Here is a 20,016-nt window from a genome sequence, read left to right as displayed (position 1 = left end):
TACAACGACGGCCTACAACGGCCAAACCCTAACCCTGACGACGCTAGGCCAATTGTGTGTCGCCCTATGGGACTCCCAATCAAGGCCAGTTGTGATACAGCCTAGAATCGAAACAGGGTCTGTAGTGACGCCTCTAGCACTGAGATGCAGTGCCTTAGACTGCTGCGCCACTCGGGAGCCCATACAACGATGCATGAGATTAATGTTGCTATCATAGAGATAAAACAATGTATTTTTCTCTGATTGGTTTAACGGTATATTGGTTTATGGTTGCTGTGAGGGCTGTTCAACAGTAGTCTGGGCAATATGTACATCTGGGATCTTACTGAAAGTAGCCTCCACAAAACAGTAAGAGCTGCAATCATGCTGGCTCTGCAACCTGAAGAGGGTTATTCTAACCTCTGCAGATCCCAATGCACACTCAGTCAGTCCTGCTCACCTCTGAGAGTGAATCATAGGTGTCATTCGGTTTCGGAGAGGACCCGTTTGGATGATCAAATGACCAGAGCAGCTGATTCGTCCCTGGTGAGCATTCATTAATTCATTAACAAATTAGATTTAGTGAAGGGGTAAGAAAGGTGATTAAGCGTAAAACAATTACAGGTGGTTAGGTTACCTGGGGGTTAGCTGCCATGACAGTGTAGTTGCCATCATCGTCGTTATTGGTGACCTCTATGTGTAGGACACAGGTTCCGTCCCCCTCTCTTATCTTCTTATAATGATCATTTTTCCTCAAGATCTGCTTGCCATCCTTGAACCAGTAAACCTGAAATGGTGTTGAAGAGAGAGGGAGATTTCTAACAAACGTTGAGTATATGTCCAGATCCCGGGCGGCCCCCAAATATGATCCAACCTTTTTTATTTGCCTGCCATTGGCAAATAAAACATTGACAGTCTGTGTGGTCCTGTGTGGCTCAGTCGGTAAGAGTGTTGATCGAGCAACCCTAAGGTAGTGGGTTCAATTTCTGATGGGATCACATACTACGAACCTTTGACCTCACTGTACTGTAAGGTACTTCGGATGAAAACCTCTGCTAAAGAAAAACAGTCTGGGTGAAAACATATTTAGAGACCATAGACGTGCTGTCTCACCTTCGGTACGGGGATCCCCACCACTTTACAGGAGAACGTCATAGGCACACCCTCCATGGCCCTGAAGTTCCTCAGCTTCCTGTCGAATATGGGCGCGACGCACTTCCCCGTCGGGCTCTCATCGTGTTGTACCTCGTCATCCGACTCCTCGACTGGGGTGCGCTCCAGGCGGAACTCGATCTCACTCAACAGCCTCTGCTCAAAGTTGGACACTTTGTACTCCTAAAAAGACATTTCAGAAACTGTTTGGGTGAGTATTTACTTGAGTAGATTGACAGAGGAATCAGACCCAGAGCACAATATCGCCACTAATCAATCGGGATATTGTGTTAAAGGCAGGGTTGAACTCAATCCAATTCGAATAATCCTAATTGAAAAGTAATGAAGAACATTAGAATTTCAGTGGAATTAAACGGAATTGACACCCAACCATGGTTAAAGATGTACTCCTCAATCTATTTTGATTCAAAAAGTAGCACTTTGATTCAAACGTGGCAGTTACATTTACCAGCCCTCAGTTTACAAAGACAAATGTTCTGGGCTCACTGTGGGCAGAAAAAAAAGATTGAGGAGTGCAGCTTTAAACCTTAAATGTTATCATGCAGTGGTATTCCTCTTATCACTCTCCCTTGGCATTTAACTGATCCTACTACACAAAATACAACAGAAGTTGAGGGTGAAACAGAGAACAGAGAACACATGTGGACTGAGATATAAAGCTAAGCTTTCCTGGCAAAAATATCAAAGAACACATCATTCCAACAATTCAAATTGTACATTTTTTTGTTTGTTGTTGATACGTAGATTTCTATCTTGATACGTCAACTTTTTTTTCATAATTGCAAACACTGGGTCATTTATTTTTCTCCTGAGGACCTAAGGTAATGGAACGGAGAAGATAACGGTAGTGGTAATGTTAGTGGTAATGTTAGTGGTGTTTGAAATGTAGTGAAATTATGACAACATTACAACACAGTTACTTTCCAGTGGAACAACAGATGGGATCCATGGCATCAGTTGAAATGTAACATTTGAAAGGAAAGTTTTTTATGCACATTTCATATGCAAGAAACGTTGAAGGTTGCTCAAATCTTAGAATGTCATATACCTCAGCCTATTTGGGGCATTACATTACATGAGTGTGGTCAATATGTAGACCTTCAGTTTGGAAATTGTTTGGATTATTCATGCAATGGATATTAGTTAACAAATACTTTAAAAGGGCCTGATTAGGATGATGAATTAACTACAGTGTTTGGATATATGAGTATACATCCATACATACTACTTAAAAACGGTTTTGAACATTCACTAACACTTTACATTACGTTGCTGTTATACCTGTATAGTAACGCTGTAATTACTACACTCACAATACATAATATGTTTTATCGCTTTGTAATTGTAATGGGCCTGAGTGGTTTTAGTTATTACGCAAGTGGAATAAGGAACAGTCCCGATTCCTCTTGTGTAATTACAAAAAACAGTTCAATTCCATTAAGCAATTACTGAGGTACTATGTACAGTGCATTCGGAAAGTATTCAGACCCCTTCACTTTTTCCTCATTTTGTTGTGTTACAGCCTTATTCTAAATAAATATAAATAAATATAAATATCAATCTACACACAATACCTCATGATGACAAAGCACATTTTTTATTTTAGCAAATGTATTAAAAATAAATACCGGAAATACCTTATTTACATAAATATTGAGACCGTTTGCTATGAGACCCGAAATTGAGCTCAGGTGCGTCCTGTTTCCATTGATCATCCTTGAGATGTTTCTACAACTTGATTGGCGTCCATCTGTGGTAAATTCAAAACCCAGCCATGAGGTTGAAGGAATTGTCCGTAGAGCTCCGAGACAGGATTGTGTCGAGGGACAGATCTGGGGGAGGGTACCAAAAAATCTCTGCAGCGTTTAAGGTCCCCAAGAATACAGTGGCCTTCATTATTCTTGAATGGAAGAAGTTTGGAACCACCAAGACTCTTCCTAGAGCTGGCCGCCCGGTCAAACTGAGCAATCGGGGGAGAAGGGCCTAGGTCAGGGAGGTGACCAAGAACCTGATGGTCACTGACAGAGCTCCAAAGTTCCGCTGTGGAGATGGGAGAACCTTCCAGAAGGACAACCATCTCTGCAGCACTCCACCAATCAGGCCTTTATGGTAGAGTGGCAAGACAAAAGCCACTCCTCAGTAAAAGGCACATGACAGCCCGCTTAGAGTTGGAAAATATGGTGGTGGCAGCATTGTGCTGTGGGGATGTTTTTCAGCGGGAGGGACTGGGAGACTAGATGAACGGAGCAAAGTACAGAGAGATCAGATCCTTGATGAAAACCTGCTCCAGAGCGTTCAGGACCTCGGACTGGGGGCGAAGGTTCACCTTCCAACAGGACAACGACCCTAAGCACACAGTCAAGACAATGCAGGAGTGGCTTCGGGACAAGTCTCTGAATGTCCTTGAGTGGCACAGTCAGAGCCCGGACTTGAACCCGATCAAACATCACTGGAGACTTGAAAATAGCTGTGCAGCAACGCTCCCCATCCAACCTGAGAGAGATTGAGAGAATCTGCAAAGAAGAATAGAAGAAACTCCCCAAATACAGGTGTGCCAAGCTTGTATCCTTATTCCCAAGAAGAATCGAACAGCATGATCGCTGCCAAAGGTACTGAATAAAGGGTCTGACTACTTAGGTAAATGTGTAAAAATTTCAATTTTTAAATTTTAATACATTTGCAAACATTTCTAAAAAACTATTTTTGCATTGACATTATGGAGTATAGTGTGTAGATTGATGAGGAAAAAAACACAATTTAATACATTTTAGAATAAGGCTATAACGTCACAAAATTTGGGAAAAGTCAAGGGGTCAAGAATACTTTCCGAATGCACTGTATCAACATGTTAGTCTAATGTTGTTACTGGTGTAAATACAGTCTTTCTGCACATTAAGAGCAACTTAATGTAATGTGGTACCAAACGTTCTGAGCAAAAGAATGTTTGGGAGGGAGAGATGTTCGCTGTACCTCGTCATAGTTAAAGACAGTGGCAGGAATGTTTGGTCCGAGGGTTCTGCTCGCTGTTTTCCCCTCATAAGTAGTCTGCTTCTATGAGAAGATAGGGATGATGAGATGAACACAAACACACTAATGGACACACACATTACCACCACTCATTTGTGATTGATGTGATCTGCATGTTGTTACATGGTAGACGTACTTGATGAATGAATATGGAAAATGAATGATTGGGAAAAGGAATGATCGTTGATGCACTGCTGATCTCTCGGTTTAGATGAATGCATTTTCTAACCGCGTCCACATCGTATCACTTTACTCCACTTGCGATGTAAAAAGGAGAACAAAATAGAACGGTAGTACGAATGTCAGAATAGCAAATTGGAAGAAAGTGAGAATGCGCCACACCGTCTCCACTTTGTTGTTTTGGACATGTTTTGAAGGAATGTGTTGGGTTGAAAAGAATTTGTAGAAGAATAATACTTTATTTGTTTGAGATCACTCTGTTCCTTTGTTGGTTCCACTCCAAGCCATATTACTACATCAACCAAGTACTCGTTCATTTAGTTGCATATTCAGTCATTAGCCCAATCTATTTATTTTACCTTTATGTAACTAGGCAAGTCAGTTAAGAACAAATTCTTATTTTTCAATGACGGTCTAGGAACGGTGAGTTAACTGCCTTGTTCAGGGGCAGAACGACAGATTTTTACCTTGTCAGCTCGGGGATTCGATCTTGCAACCTTTCGGTTACTAGTCCAAAGCTCTAACCACTAGGCTACCTGCCGCCCTATAATGGAAGGACTATGCCTTAGGGAATAACAGTACATTTGAAGGGATATATCCGATACCTGTTGTACATGACCACGCATAAAATCTTCATTGAACCTAAGATTTTTCTCCATATCCTGGAGGAGGGTTTGTTGGCTGCTACGGATGTCAACATCTGACATAGGACGAGTGCTTGTAGGCAACTTCTTCTGCATGCCTTGAGGTGGCCTGTGGATCAAAACAAATGTATTAGCAAAAAATGTATTTTACAATATATAAAACTGTAATATGATGAATTGAAGTGTAAGGTAAGAGGTCTAAGAGGTCCAAAGTTCCCAGAGTTTTCCAAAATCCCAGTTGCAGGATTCCACCCCTGCTTATTCCCTCCCAGTTCCAGGAATCCTCCAACAAAGATTTATAGAAAAACCTGGGAACTTTGGGAATGTTTCTGGGAATTCAGGAATCATATGGTCTTACCCATGAGCACTCCTGGGCAGGCCCATCGAGTTGGTGGCTTGTGTGGTGTGTAGAGAGGGCAGGACAGAGCTGAGGAAGGCCACATGGTTCTGGATGGGGCTGGGGGTGGAGGTGCTGGAGGTCGGGGACGCTGCCTGTGGGGGTGACTGCTGTGGCAGGGTGAACACAGAGTTGAGGTAGGCAGCAGGCAAAATGGAGGGTGAGGTGGGGGAGGACATGAAGGAAGGGGGGCTAGTGGGTGACTTGAGGACTCTGGTGGGGAAGACTCTGGGTTGTGGAGAGAACAGGTTGGGGTTGGAGGAGTTGAGCTCGGCAGCCAGCTCGTGGAGCAACGGAACTGGGGACTCTGTAGGGGAGGGACTCCTGACTGGAGAGAGGGGAGTCTGGGCAGTGATAAACTCTTTTGGCCTAGCATAGTTGAAGCTCTGTGAAGTGGGAGCCAGGTTGAGGAGGGAGGCATGAGTTGTTCTGAGAAGGGGGGAGGGGGAGGTGTTCTGCATGGTTGTAGGGGCCCTGTTGAAAGCTGCAGGGATGGAGCTGAGAGATGCTGTGGGGGCTGTATTCAGATGAGGTATGAGAGGTGTGTTAAACTGGGGTACGTGAATAGATTTAGGCAGGGATAAGGGGGCTAAGTTCAGCTGGGAAGAATGGGTGGTGTTTTGCAGGGTCATATAGGGTGAGGATGCAGGGCTGGTATGCAGGTGGGGTGCAGGAACAGTGCTCAGCAGAGGGGCAGACGGAGGGGAGCTCATACAAGACGAAGCTGTCTTCAGTTGAAGAGGGGATGGCAGGGTACCCATAATGGGTGCAGGAGGGGCTGTGTTCAGTAGCAGTGCAGAAGTAGTGTTTATTGGTGGTACAGGGCTTGTGTTTAGCAGGGGTGAAGAAGAAGAAAGAAAATAGGATTGGGTTGCGTATGGGTTCAGTAGTGGTGCAGAGGCAATGTTAAGCAGGGGTGCAGGGGCACTAGTGTTTAGCTGGGGTGCAGGGGTAGTGTTCAGTGTTGTCACAGGGGTGAAGTTGAGTAAGGGTGTTGGGGCTATGGTCGGTATGGGTGCGGGGTGGGTGGACTGCAGTGGCATGGGGGTAGATGAACGGGGTAGGCTTTGCTGGTGCTGGAGCTGGTGCTGGGGCTGGGGCTCGGGTTGCTTCCAGGCTGGCCAGGCAGATGCCTCCTCTTGGCTCTGGGTGGCTCCGGTTGGCTCAGTGTCAGTCTGCTGCTGCTCCATAAGCACCTGGTTGTGTAGAAGCTGCAGCTGGACAGGGTCTCTGAGAAAACAGAAATGGAAGATGTTAAAAACATGAACACTTTACATACTGAGTATACACAACTTTTTTCTTTCCATGACATAGACTGACCAGGTGAATCCAGGGGAAAGCTATGATCCCTTATTGATGTCACTTGTTAAATCCACTTCAATCAGTGTAGATAAAGCGGAGGAGACCGGTTAAAGAAGGATTTTTAAGCCTTGAGACCATTTGAGAAATGGATTATGTATGTGTGCCATTTAGAGGGTGAATGGGAAAGACAAAAGATTTAAGTGCCTTTCAACGAGGTATGGTAGTAGGTGCCAGGCGGTTTGTGTCAAGAACTGCAGCGATGCTGGATTTTTCACACTCAACCGTTTCCCATGTGTATCAAGAATGTTCCACCACCCAAAGGACATCCAGCCAACTTGACACAACTGTGGGAATCGTTGGATTTGACATGAGCCAGCATCCCTGTGGAACGCTTTCGACACCTTGTAGAGTCCATGCTCCAACAAATTGAGGTTGTTCTGAGGGCAAAAGGGGGATGCAACTAAATATTAGGAAGGTGTTCCTAATGTTTGGTATACTCAGTGTATAATAAAACTAGCCTGGTCCCAGATCGGTTTGTGCTGTCTTGCCAACTCCTATGGTCATTGTCACGCCAAACCACAGAAGTTTCCAAGACAGTATAAACAGACCTGAGACCAGGCTATAATAAAAATCATATGTTTGTTCAAAAGTCTTAATGTGTTCGTCACCAAATAACTACAAATACTCTTAACACAGGTCCCTAAAAAGTAATGGCCACAATGTGCCTTTCAGGGGGCTGGTTGGGGAAATAGTCTGCCCTTTTAAGGTATAGGAGCATCCAGACTCTAAGCACACTCTGAAACTGGAAATGTCAGTAATGTGCTGTATCATGATTGCTATAAGAAAACCTTTAATTGCAACCTTATTGCATTGCAACATTATCCGAGCATTTTTTACATTTGTTTTACATTCAATATCAGTCACTTTGATAAATAACATAAAGTGGAAAGGAGACAATAACCTATCAATAACCGAATCAATAACAATTATTAACACTATGCAAAACACTTCATCTTAGTGGCAGACATACTTTTTTCTTCAGACAAAAAAAATGACAGACACAATGCCAGTGTGCAAAGATTTCTAGCATGCACAAAAGCATAAAATTGCACTTACATTAAGAAATGACCATCCTCAGTTTTTTGTAGTTTTAATCTCCACATAGCTAAGCACAGATATGTATTCAGTTGACAAATGAAAACTGGAATACAGCAGGTCAGATAGGGAGCTCAAGAGGAGACCCTCCCACCTCTAATGTTTACTGTTCTAAATACAGCCCACACAACTCAAGCGGCTTGCAACACTTCAAAACAAGGACCATAAATGCAAAAATACATCCCGAAACCAAACACTTTTTAGAATTACTTTCAGAATAAAGCGTTTTCATCATAAAATCAACTGTCGGTGCAAATTTAGGGGGGAAATGGTGATAAAACTAATAGTTTGTTATCTGACTTGATATTTAACAGTTGTCTCCATATCATGTGAGGCTGTCACTCTGAGATCTTGGGACTCGTCTTAAGTTAGGATTTGTCTTAAGTTAAGTTCTACAAAATAAATTGAAAAATACTTTAGAAATATAGCTCCGAGCAGCAATGCATGGGGTTCATCGGATGACAGAAAGGACACAAGATCAGCTGGATAACAAATCAAGCACTCTATTATGTAGGAACTATCTTCCTTTATGTGCAATCAGTGAAAGAATTACCATGTTGATTTAAATCTCAGTTGGTACACCCCACATTAGCCTTCCAAAATACTTCAATACACTCTCACAGCTGAAATACGCTGACTGCGCAAGTTGCAGGACTTCCAGTTTCTAATTTCACCGAATAATAGATCCACCTTCACTAAGTTCAGACCATATAATAGGGCAACAATAAGTGAACATACAGATATACTAATCACAATATTTCACATTGTTTGTCTGCATAATTTAAACGTGACATTAATTTGCATGAGACAAAATCCTCTTGAAGAATAGTTATTGCTCTAGTATGAAATCTAACGCGTTAGCTAGCTAGCGTCGCAAATTGGCATTCCGATAGCTAGCTGAGCAGTTTTACAAGAAAACGACTGAGATTACTCAAACACTGTAACTAGCTAAAAAGCTTTCCTTGGCGACAATGTTATTGGGGCGAGGTATGTTAGATTAACCTTTTAATATGAGGTTTACTGTCATTGAAGTTAGTGGTCACTACTGGTTTAAGATGCGAGGTGAGAGAAACTGTCCGCCATGTTTTGTGTTTTGGTAAGGGCTTGGAGTGACTTTACGCAACCTAGAAGCCTCAACCAATCACCCAACAGATATTAATGCCTCCAGGTATCCTACGAAAGGCAATTCTGCATGTGATAACACAGCATCTCCCCAAAACAGATGTTTTAGCATATTAGCGTATAGTGTGACCATGTTTGAATGCATCAACATGCTTTTCTCACTCTTTAAGTACTATTGTGATGAGCTCAAAGACCACATTTTGATCGAATAAGACTTTTAGTCCGTGAGAATACGATTTTTTTACGATTATTTTAAGCATTAGAGTCAAAAAAGTGAATTGTTAATAGTTTCCTTATTTTTTAAGATATCAATGCCAAACTTAAAACTGCAATATGTAACGTTTTGGGCAAACCAACCAAATTCACATAGAAATGTGGGTTTTAGATCTGTCATTCTCATTGACCGCAAGTCTAGGAAGTGGTAGATCTGTTCTATGTGCACTATTGCTATGCTTCCCGTTCTTAGGTTTTGTTTCTGCATCTTTTACTTTTGGGTTTGTACACCAGCTTCAAACAGCTGAAAATACACTATTTTTGGTTATTAAAAATATATTTCAAATTGGTTTAGATGGTACAATGATTCTCTACACTTGTTTTGTAATCTTAAATTAGGGGAACTATTCGAATTTTAGCAACCAGGAAATGGAGCGATTTCTGCATATTGCACCTTTAAAATGGTTCATCATGGTTCATCATGACCCTAAAACGTTTCAAGTTGATAGGGCATTGTGAAGTGGATTTAGAAAGGATTTCAATGGGCATGTACAATCTGACTTTCTGATTTATCAATAACTCAGCCATCTCTTAACCCTAGCTTTTCTCAAACTAAGTTAAGAGATGTACCATGGGCCTACATACCGAATTTGGTGCTATTTGGACGTATGGTTCATGAGAATAAGTGTTTCAAAAGTTTTCCAATATTTCCAAGATGGAGGATAATCTATCCTGATGGGCCTTATGGGTCCTAGAGGCACATTTGTTCAGCATGAGGAAAAACATCTATATACACATTTTCAAGTCTCTATATCAAACAGGGCGGCGGATAATGAGGTTTTAAGTGAGACTGCTTATAACAGCATCACCTATAGACAATAGGTGCTATTCTTGCTGAACAAGTTACTCATGGCCTCTAGTTTCTGTGTGACAAATTAGAAAAAAAGTCACCAATCTATGCTTTGCTGTGAACCTCTAATTAGAATACTCACAGTTTGGGCTTGGCCAGGACTGGAGGTGGTTCCTTATTGGCCAACTGTGACATATCTTCATATGAATGGCTATCGGATGTTTCACTCTCGTTGTCTGTCTCATTCTCAGGCAGTTTAAAGTGCACACGGAGGCCTACCCTGGAGCTGGACCTGGGCCCGTTGTGGCTCACCAGAACCCCAGGCTTGAGGCAAGAGGAGGTGGGGGGATCAGGGAGGTTTACAGGGGGAGGGTGCTCAGGTTTATGGAAAGGAGTCCCTTCCACCTTAGGACTCAGACCAATGGCAGGGTCTGATAACACTGAGAAGGCTCTGGAGTCTTCATGGTCAGTCTTGGGCACCTCACCACTGCTCTTGGGCTCAGGACGTAGCCTGCTGGAGCTAGTAGACAGGTCTGGGTGAGGGGTGCTCAGGTAGAGTGGATCCAGACAAGATGTGCTGGAGCTACGGGTGCCTATCCTGGGGCTGCTGCCCAGGATTAGTGGGTCCAGGCTGGGCATGCTGATGCTGACAGGGTCCTGGCGCAGCATGCTGGAGCTCAGAGGATCTAGACGGAGGGTACTGGTGCTCAGAGGGTCCAGTCGTAACGCGCTGGAACTGAGCGGATCTAGGCGGATGGTGTTGGAGTGAGGCTTGATGCTGTTGGTCACAGGAACCTCAGCTTGAGGCTTTAGACTGGGGGGAGTGAGATCTAATGAAGAGGGCTCTTGTGTGGACTTGTGTGGCGCTTTCACGTGGTTGTTGTTGGTGTTATCATTGCCTAATGAGGTACAGAGAGAAGGATAAGTACAGTGCCTAGTGAAAGTCTTCACACCCCTTGCACAGTTTTCACATTTTGCTGCCTTGAAATGAACACCTACTGATCTACATAACCTACTCCACATTTTCAAAGTGAACAAAAAGTTATAGAACATTTAAAAAATATATATATATATGTATATATATATTTAAATGAAGATGTCTTATTATGTATGTCTTCACAACCCAGAGTTAATACTTGGTGGAAGCACCTTTGGCAGCAATTACACCTGTGAATTATTTTGAATAAGATTCTACCAAATCTTAGGGCAACATTTATCCATTGTTTTTGTCAAAATTGCAGAAGCTCAGTAAATTTAGTTGGGAATCATTGATGGACAGCAATATTGAAACCTTGTCTCTGATTTTCAAGCAGATTTAAATCAGGACCCAGGACTGAGACAGGACCACTCAAGAACACTTAACACCTATTTAAAAAGCCATTCTGGTGTGTCTTAGACATTGTAATTGTCCAGGTGAAATATAAAACTATTTTCCAGGGTTAGGTTTTCAGAAGACTGAGGCAGGTCTTCCTCTTACTTTTTAACTGGGCTTTGCTCCTTTCTACTTATTTCTGATCCTGACAAACTCCCCAGTCCCTGTCAGTGACAAGCACACCCACCACAATACTTGAAAGTACAGAGGGTTTCACTCTGTAATGTGTTGTACTGGATTTGACCCAAACCTGAAGTTTTTAATTTAGGCCAAAAACTTCATTTCTTTCCCATGTTGTCTTGCAGTATTACTTAACGGCCTTGTTGCAAACAGAATTGATCATTTGGAGTGGATTTTTATTAAACGGTTGTCTTCTTTTCACTTTTTCATACAGGCCAGTAATGTGGAGTGAACGCAATGTTGTTGATCCTTGCACAGTTTTCTCTCAGCTCAGCCAATGAATTATGTGGCTGTTTTAAAATAATCCTAAACCTGATAGTGATGTCCCTGAGCAGTTACCATTTTCCAGTTTCCATGGTCAGACCTTTGCAGTGTCTGTGTGATATGATACACCATCCACAGATGAATTACCATACTTGACTCTACTCAAAGGGATATTCAGTGTCTTCAAACGATTTCTTAACCTTCCCTGATCTATGCCTGTCTAAAAATGTATCCCAGACATCATTGGTGGCTCTGAGGTCGAATCATTGTTTGACATTCAGAATCCAATTGAAGGACCTTACAGAGACAGGGGAAGTTGTTCTCAAATCATTCAAACCTAGTGCTGAGCAATTAGTGCTTTTTGAGGTCAGTTCGGTTTCGGTTCTATTATAAAAAAATTATCACGGTTATTGATTCCGGTTACGATCATTTTTTGGAACATTAAATGCCTATGTGGGTTGAATGCTGTAACACAGAATAAAACAATTCATAAATGTTCGGTGATGGTAGTCACTGCCCATTACTGCTTTTCACTTGTTGACAATCATTTATTCACATGACTTGAATCAAATATTTCAGTTGTTGTGTACATTACATTTGTTTAATTTGATGGCTTTATTATTACATTCCAAGTCATCATCTCGTTCCTTTAGAGCTGCTGCCTATGCTGCCTATCAATATCACCATTTTAGAAGTTCTTGAAAGTAAACCATACTTTTATGACCGCTGAATACCAATGATCAATCAATTAGATCATGTATTTTCAGGTAGAGATACCTCGCGAAGCAACTGCTCTCTATCCCACTCAGTCGTGCATTCTTCTGTCTCTTCCCATTCTTCGGTCTCTTCTCTCTGTGTCTGCCCCACACTAACCTACTGTGGCAGGCGTAAAAGAAACACACCGACCAGACAAGTAGGCCCGCAATGGAATATGGTCATTGTAGTTCATTACCGCATTTTCTGCAGTAAACTATGTATAATATTGGCCTATTGGAAACTACAACTCCCTACTACATCGCACAGTTCGGTTTGATCGTGTACAAAGCTCTCCCTCGCCCTCCATTTGGTAAATCTGACCACAATTTGGTAAATTTGACCACAACTCTATCCTCCTGATTCCTGCTTACAAGCTAAAATTAAAGAAGGAAGCACCAGTGACTCGGTCTATAAAAAAGTGGTCAGATGAATCAGATGCTAAACTACAGGACTGTTTTGCTATCACAGACTGGAACATGTTCCAGGATTCTTCTGATTGCATTGAGGAGTACACCACATCAGTCACTGGCTTTATCAATAAGTACATCGAGGACATCGTCCCCACACTGACTGTACGTACATACCCCAACCAGAAGCCATGGATTATAGGCAACATCCACACTGAGCTAAAGGGTAGAGCTGCAGCTTTCAAGGTGCGGGACTCTAATCCGGAAGCTTATAAGAAATCTTGCTATGCCCACCGATGAACCATCAAACAGGCAAAGCGCCAATACAGGGCTAAGATTGAATCATACTACACCGGCTCCGACGCTCGTCTTATGTGGTAGGGCTTGCAAACTATTACAGACTACAAAGGGAAGCACAGCCGCGAGCTGCCCAGTGACACGAGCCTACCAGATGAGCTAAATCACTTATATGCTCGCTTCGAGGCAAGCAACACTGAGGCATGCATGAGAGCATCATCTGTTCCGGACAACTGTGTGATCACGCTCTCCGTAGCCGATGTGAGTAAGACCTTTAAAAAGGTCAACATTCACAAGGCCGAGGGGCCAGACGGATTACCAGGATGTGTGCTCCGGGCATGTGCTGACCAACTGGCAGGTGTCTTCACTGACATTTTCAACATGTCCCTGATTGAGTCTGTAATACCAACATGTTTCAACCAGACTACCATAGTCCCTGTGCCCAAGAACACTAAGGCAACCTGCCTAAATGACTACAGACCCGTGGCACTCAGGTCCGTAGCCATGAAGTGCTTTGAAAGGCTGGTCATCGCTCACATCAACACCATTGTTCCAGAAACCCTAGACCCACTCCAATTGGCATACCGCCCCAACAGATCCACAGATAACGCAATCTCTACTCCACAGTGTCCTTTCCCACCTTGACTAAAGGAACACCGTCGTGAGAATGCTGTTCATTGACTACAGCTCAGCGTTCAACACCATAATACCCTCAAAGCTCGTCACTAAGCTAATGATCCTGAGACTAACACCTCCCTCTGTAACTGGATCCTGGACTTCCTGACGGGCCGCCCCCAGGTGGTGAGGGTAGGTAGCAACACATCTGCCACGCTGATCCTCAACACTGGAGCCCCTCGGGGTGCGTGCTCAGTCCCCTCCTGTACTCCCTGTTCACCCACGACTGCGTGGCTGGGAATGACTCCAACACCATCATTAAGTTTGCAGACGACACAACAGTGGTAGGACTGATCACCGACAACGACGAGACAGCCTATAGCGAGGAGGTCAGAGTCTTGGCCGGGTGGTGCCAGAATAGCAAGTTATCCCGCAACATAACCAAGACTAAGGAGATGATTGTGGACCACACGAAAAGGAGGAACGAGCACGCCCCCATTCTCATCGATGGGGCTGCAGTGGAGCAGGTTGAGAGCTTCTAGTTCCTTGGTGTCCACATTACCAACAAACTAGAATGGTCCAAACACACCAAGACAGTCTTGAAGAGGGCACGACAAAGCCTATTCCCCTTCAGGAAACTAAAAAGATTTGGCATGGGTCCTCAGATCCTCAAAAGGTTCTACAGCTGCTACATCGAGAGCATCCTGACTGGTTGCATCACTGCCTGGTACGGCAACTGCTCGGCCTCCGACCGCAAGGCACTACAGAGGATAGTGTGTACGGCCCAGTACATCACTGGGGCTAAGCTGCCTGTCATCCAGGACCTCTACACCAGGCGGTGTCAGAGGAAGGCCCTAAAAATTGTCAAAGATCCCAGCCACCCCAGTCATAGACTGTTCTGTCTACTACCGCATGGCAAGCGGTACCGGAGCGCCAAGTCTAGGACCAAGAGGCTTCTCAACAGCTTTTACCCCCAAGCCATAAGACTCCTGAACAGGTAATCAAATGGCTACCTGGACTATTTGCATTGTGTGCCCCCCCAACCCCTTTTATGCTGCTGCTACTCTCTGTTTATCATATATGCATAGTCACTTTAACCATACCAACATGTATATACTACATCAATTAGCCCGACTAACCGGTGCCTGTATATAGCCTCGTTACTGTTATAGCTTCGCTAGTGTATATAGCCTCGCTACTGTTATTTTTCACTGTCTTTTTACAGTTGTTTTTTATTTCTTTACCTATCTATTGTTCACCTAATACCTATTTTTTACTTAAAAATTGCATTGTTGGTTAGGGCCTGTAAGTAAGCATTTCACTGTAATACCTGTTGTATTCGGCGAACGTGGCAAATAAACTTTGATTTGATCTGATTTATCTCTAGAGAAACTGCTCAATGTGTGCAGTGAGCTCACAGAAAAAAAACGGAACAAAATGGAATTCAATTAATTGAACCAACATCGGTCAAAATAACCAACATTTCGGTTAATGCTCAGCACTATTAAAACCACAACTATGTCAAACTGATGGATTGTTGTGGGATTTTGTATGGAATTATTTGCTCCTTAACTTATTTAGATGTGCCAAGGCAAGTGGCGTGAAGACCTTCAAAAACAACCCTTCTTTGTTGTTTTTTTTATTCTATAATTTTTCTTTCACTTGGAAAATGTGGAGTAGGTTGTGTAGATCAGTGAACATTTCATTTATAGGAAATCAATGGGAAAATGTATGGGAAAATGTAATCCCTTTTTAGATGCTAACTGTTCAAGGGTGATTAGATTTTCACTAGAAACTGTAAACATAGTCTCCAAATACAATCTTACTAATAGAACTGTCAAGTCTAAACCTTGTTTGTAAGCCAGTGACGTTACCTTTCACCCTTAGTGCAGCAATACTGGATACAGTTCCATATTTGTTGCTCGCAGTGCAAGTGAATGTTCCAGAATCTTCAGGGAAGACCTCAGCAATAACCAAAGTGCATATTTCCTCTAAAGGGAATACAAATGAAGGAGATGAGGGTAGCACCAGCTGAATGTCACTGTTGAAGTTCAGGCAACATGACTCATAGATTAAAGGGCAGAGAAGTTACTATAACAGCAATGCAGCTGTACTATGTAGCTAACCTATCCTTTCGGATACAGTACGACACAGTGAAAAAGAAACAGGCAGTAGGCCTCTACATTGTAAAATATGTCTGAATTTCTATTTATAGCTATTACTCAATATGCTGTCTAAGCCACAGAGAACTAATATGCATTCATATATTGCATATGCTGCACAGGAGGCTGCTGAGGGGAGGAAGACTCATAATAATGGCCCGTACTCCCCAATTAAGGTGCCAGCAGCTGCCTGTGATATGCTGTGAGTGAGCAGTTTTCCCAACGGCACAGCAGCTACATGTTTCCAATCACGAGTGCTTCCCTGTGTTTCAGACACTCTGAAAGGCTCTGTGACCATGTTAGTTCAACAGACACAGGTTGTAAGCATCCTTATAAGGTTGAGTTTTAGGAGGAGAAGCAAACTGGCTGTTACTCAGAGGAGTTACAGTAGCTACAGCCCCAGACAGATACTGTAAACATCTTGGAAGAGAAATGGTGTACACTGTTTCATAGAAAATATCACTTAGGCTACAGTAGGACGTTGACTTTCTGAGGGAAGCACCAGTCGTGTTTGCAAAATGTAGTATTGTATCTAATGCTGGTATATTGCGAATACAATTTACTATTCAGTAACACACCACACCAAATACTTTGATACATGCAGAAATATGCTCCATCTTAAGATTTTACAATTATATTAATTGTACAATGACAGTCTCTCCTTTGCATAATACTACGTACCTGATTCAGCCATGGATCGAGGCTCTAAAAAATAAGAAAATGCTAATATATATATAATTGTTTAAAATCATAGAGCTACTCATGTTGCCTTCTAAAAAACTTTTTTTTTTAGGTTCTTTAAAAGTTTATTTGAGATACTGTTACAGTTTTCAGAATGCTTACATTGAATCATTTCAAAGATTGCTCCATATCAGTGGAAATGTACTATTGAACTAATACAAGATAATTGTTGTACATCACAGAAAATATCATAAGATGAATGTACATTATTCTGAAACATAGTAAAGGAGTAAAGGAGTTGGACTTACTCTTCTGCAGGATCCTGAAGTCAGGGGAGTCCTCTATGATGGTTCCTTCTCTGTACCAGTCCACCTTGGGGGAGGGCACCCCTTTAACACGGCACTCTAGCACCACCAGCTGGCTCTCCGACGCCAAAAGGTCCTGCAGACTCTGACGGGCCAAGTAGAGTGGGCATCCATCCAGTTCATCATCACACACACAAAACGTACAATTTCTTAAGTACATAACCTTTAAAATGTACTACAGTGCCTTCAGAAAATATTCACACCCCTTGACTTTTTCCACATTTTGTTGTGTTACAGCCTGAATTTAAAAAGGATTCAATTGAGATTTTTGGTCACTGGCCTACACACAAAACACCATAATGTTAAAGTAGAAATATATTTTTCTAAATTTTTACAAATTAATAAAAATTGAAAAGCTGAAATGTATTGAATCAATAAGTATTCAACTCCTTTGTTATGGCAACCCTAAATACGTTCAGGAGTAAAAATTTGTTTAACAAGTCAGATAATAAGTTGCATGGATTCACTCTGTGCAATACTTTTTGAATGACTACCTAGCTATATTCTGTTCTCAACAAGGCACTAAAGTAATACTTCAAAAAATGTAGGAAACCATTCACTTTTTGTCCTGAATACAAAGTGTTATGTTTGCGGCAAATCCAATACATTACTGAATACCACTCTCTATATTTTGAAGCATAGTGGTGGCTGCATCACGTTATTGGTATGCTTGTAATCGTTAAGGACTCAGGAGTTTTTCCAGGATAAAAAATAAACGTAATGGAGTTAAGCACAGGCAAAATCCTAGAGGAAAACCTGGTTCAGTCTGCTTTCCACCAGACTCTCGGAGATTAATTCACCTTTCAGCAGGACAATAACCTAAAACACAAGGCCAAATCTACATTTGAGTTGCTTACCAAGAAGACAGTTACTGTTCCTGAGCGGCCGACTTAAATCTACGGCAAGACCTGAAAATGGTTGTCTGGCAATGATCAACAACCAATTTGACAAAGCTTGAAGAGTTTTTTTTCTGTGGTCGACGTGAGTAAGTAATTGAAGCATGTTACCCCTCGCAAGGCTGCCAGCCCAGACGGCATCCCTAGCCGTGTCATCAGAACATGCACAGACCAGCTGGCTGGAGTGTTTACGGACATATTCAATCTCTCCCTATTCCAGTCTGCTGTCCCCACTTGCTTCAAGATGTCCACCATTGTTCCTGTACCAAAGAAAGCAAAGGTAACTGAACTAAATGACAATCGCCCTGTAGCACTCACTTCTGTCATCATGAAGTGCTTTGAGAGGCTTGTTAAGGATCATATCACCTCTACCTTACCTGACACCCTAGACCCACTTCAATTTGCTTACCGTCCCAATAGATCCACAGACGATGCAATCGCCATCGCATTGCACACTGCCCTCTCCTATCTGACAAGAGGAATACCTATGTAGAATGCTATTCATTGACTATAGCTCAGCATTCAACACCATATTACCCTCCAAGCTCATCATTAAGCTCGAGGCCCTGGGTCTTGATCCCACCCTGTCCAACACCTCCACTTAGCTGATCATCATCACAGGGGCCCCACAAGGGTGCATGCTCAGCCCCCTCTTGTACTCCCTGTTCACTCATGACTGCGTGGCCACGTCTCCAACTCAATCATCATGTTTGCAGATGACACAACAGTAGTAGGCCTGACTACCAACAATGACGAGACAGTCTACAGGGAGAAGGTGAGGGCTCTGGGAGTGTGGTGCCAGGAAAATAACCTCTCACTCAACGTCAACAAAACAAAGGAGCTGATTGTGGACTTCGGGAAACAGCAGAGGGAGCACTCCCATATCCACATCGACGGGACAGAAGTGGAGAAGGTGGAAAGTTTCAAGTTCCTCGCCGTACACATCACTGACGATCTGAAATGGTCCACCCACACAGACAGTGTGGTGAAGAAGGCGCAATAGCGCCTCTTCAACCTCAGGAGGCTGAAGAAATTTGGCTTGGCCACTAAAACCCTCACAAACTTGTCGGGCTGTATCACCAACTGGTACAGCAACTGCACCGCCCGCAACCGCAGGGGTCTCCAGAGGGAGGTGCGGTCTGCCCAATGCATCACCGGGGGCAAACTACCTGCCCTCCAGGACACCTACAGCACCCGATGTCACAGGAAGGCCAAAAAGATCATCAAAGACAACAACCAACCGAGCCATGGCCTGTTCACCCCTCTACCATCCAGAAGGTGAGGTCAGTACAGGTGCATCAAAGCTGGGACTGAGAGACTGAAAAACAGCTTCTATCTCAAGGCGATCAGGCTGTTAAACAGCCGGCTTCCACACGGTTACTTTAATAATGGAGCACTAGTCACTTTAATCATGTTTAAATAATGTTTACATACTGCTTTACTCATCCCATATGTATATACTGTATTCTATTCTACTGTATTTTAGTCAATGCCACTCCGACATTCCTCGATCTAATATATATCTTAATTCCATTATTTTAATTATAGATTTGTGTGTATTGTTGTGAATTGTTAGATACTACTGTACTGTTGGAGCTAGGAACACAAGCATTTAGCTACACCCGCAATTACATCTTCTAAATATGTGTATGTGACCAATAAAATTTGATTTGATTTTTTGAAAACAATTATTATATGCAAATATTGTACAATCCAGGTGTGGAAATCTCATAGAGACTTACCCAGGAAGACTCACAGCTGTAATCACTGCCAAAGGTGCTGCCACAAAGTAAATGTCTGAAAACATGTTTTCCCTTTGTAATTGTCAGGTATTGTGTGTAGATGAGTGAGAAAATACATATATTTAATGAATTTTGAATTCAGGCTTTAACACAACAAAATATGGAATAAGTCAAGGGTTATGAATAATTTCTGAAGGCACTGTATATAAGATAATATCATATTTTTTTGCTTGGTGG

The 20,016-nt window shown here is 42.6% G+C and overlaps 1 protein-coding gene across 1 annotated transcript in view; it reads right to left on the bottom strand.

Annotated features, from left to right (window-relative positions):
- Window positions 1-20,016, bottom strand: part of mypn (myopalladin) — a 50,781-nt gene that overhangs the window by 6,004 nt on the left and 24,761 nt on the right. The window contains 11 exon segments of the mRNA XM_038960130.1: window positions 440-522; window positions 617-766; window positions 1,093-1,314; window positions 4,123-4,203; window positions 4,965-5,112; window positions 5,362-6,630; window positions 10,185-10,908; window positions 12,203-12,242; window positions 15,803-15,924; window positions 16,777-16,800; window positions 17,085-17,226. Coding sequence (XP_038816058.1) covers window positions 440-522; window positions 617-766; window positions 1,093-1,314; window positions 4,123-4,203; window positions 4,965-5,112; window positions 5,362-6,630; window positions 10,185-10,908; window positions 12,203-12,242; window positions 15,803-15,924; window positions 16,777-16,800; window positions 17,085-17,226 — 3,005 coding nt within the window.

Source organism: Salvelinus namaycush, chromosome 22 (assembly GCF_016432855.1).
Source record: "Salvelinus namaycush isolate Seneca chromosome 22, SaNama_1.0, whole genome shotgun sequence".
Taxonomy (NCBI): domain Eukaryota; kingdom Metazoa; phylum Chordata; class Actinopteri; order Salmoniformes; family Salmonidae; genus Salvelinus; species Salvelinus namaycush.
This window is presented reverse-complemented; position numbering and strand designations above follow the sequence as displayed.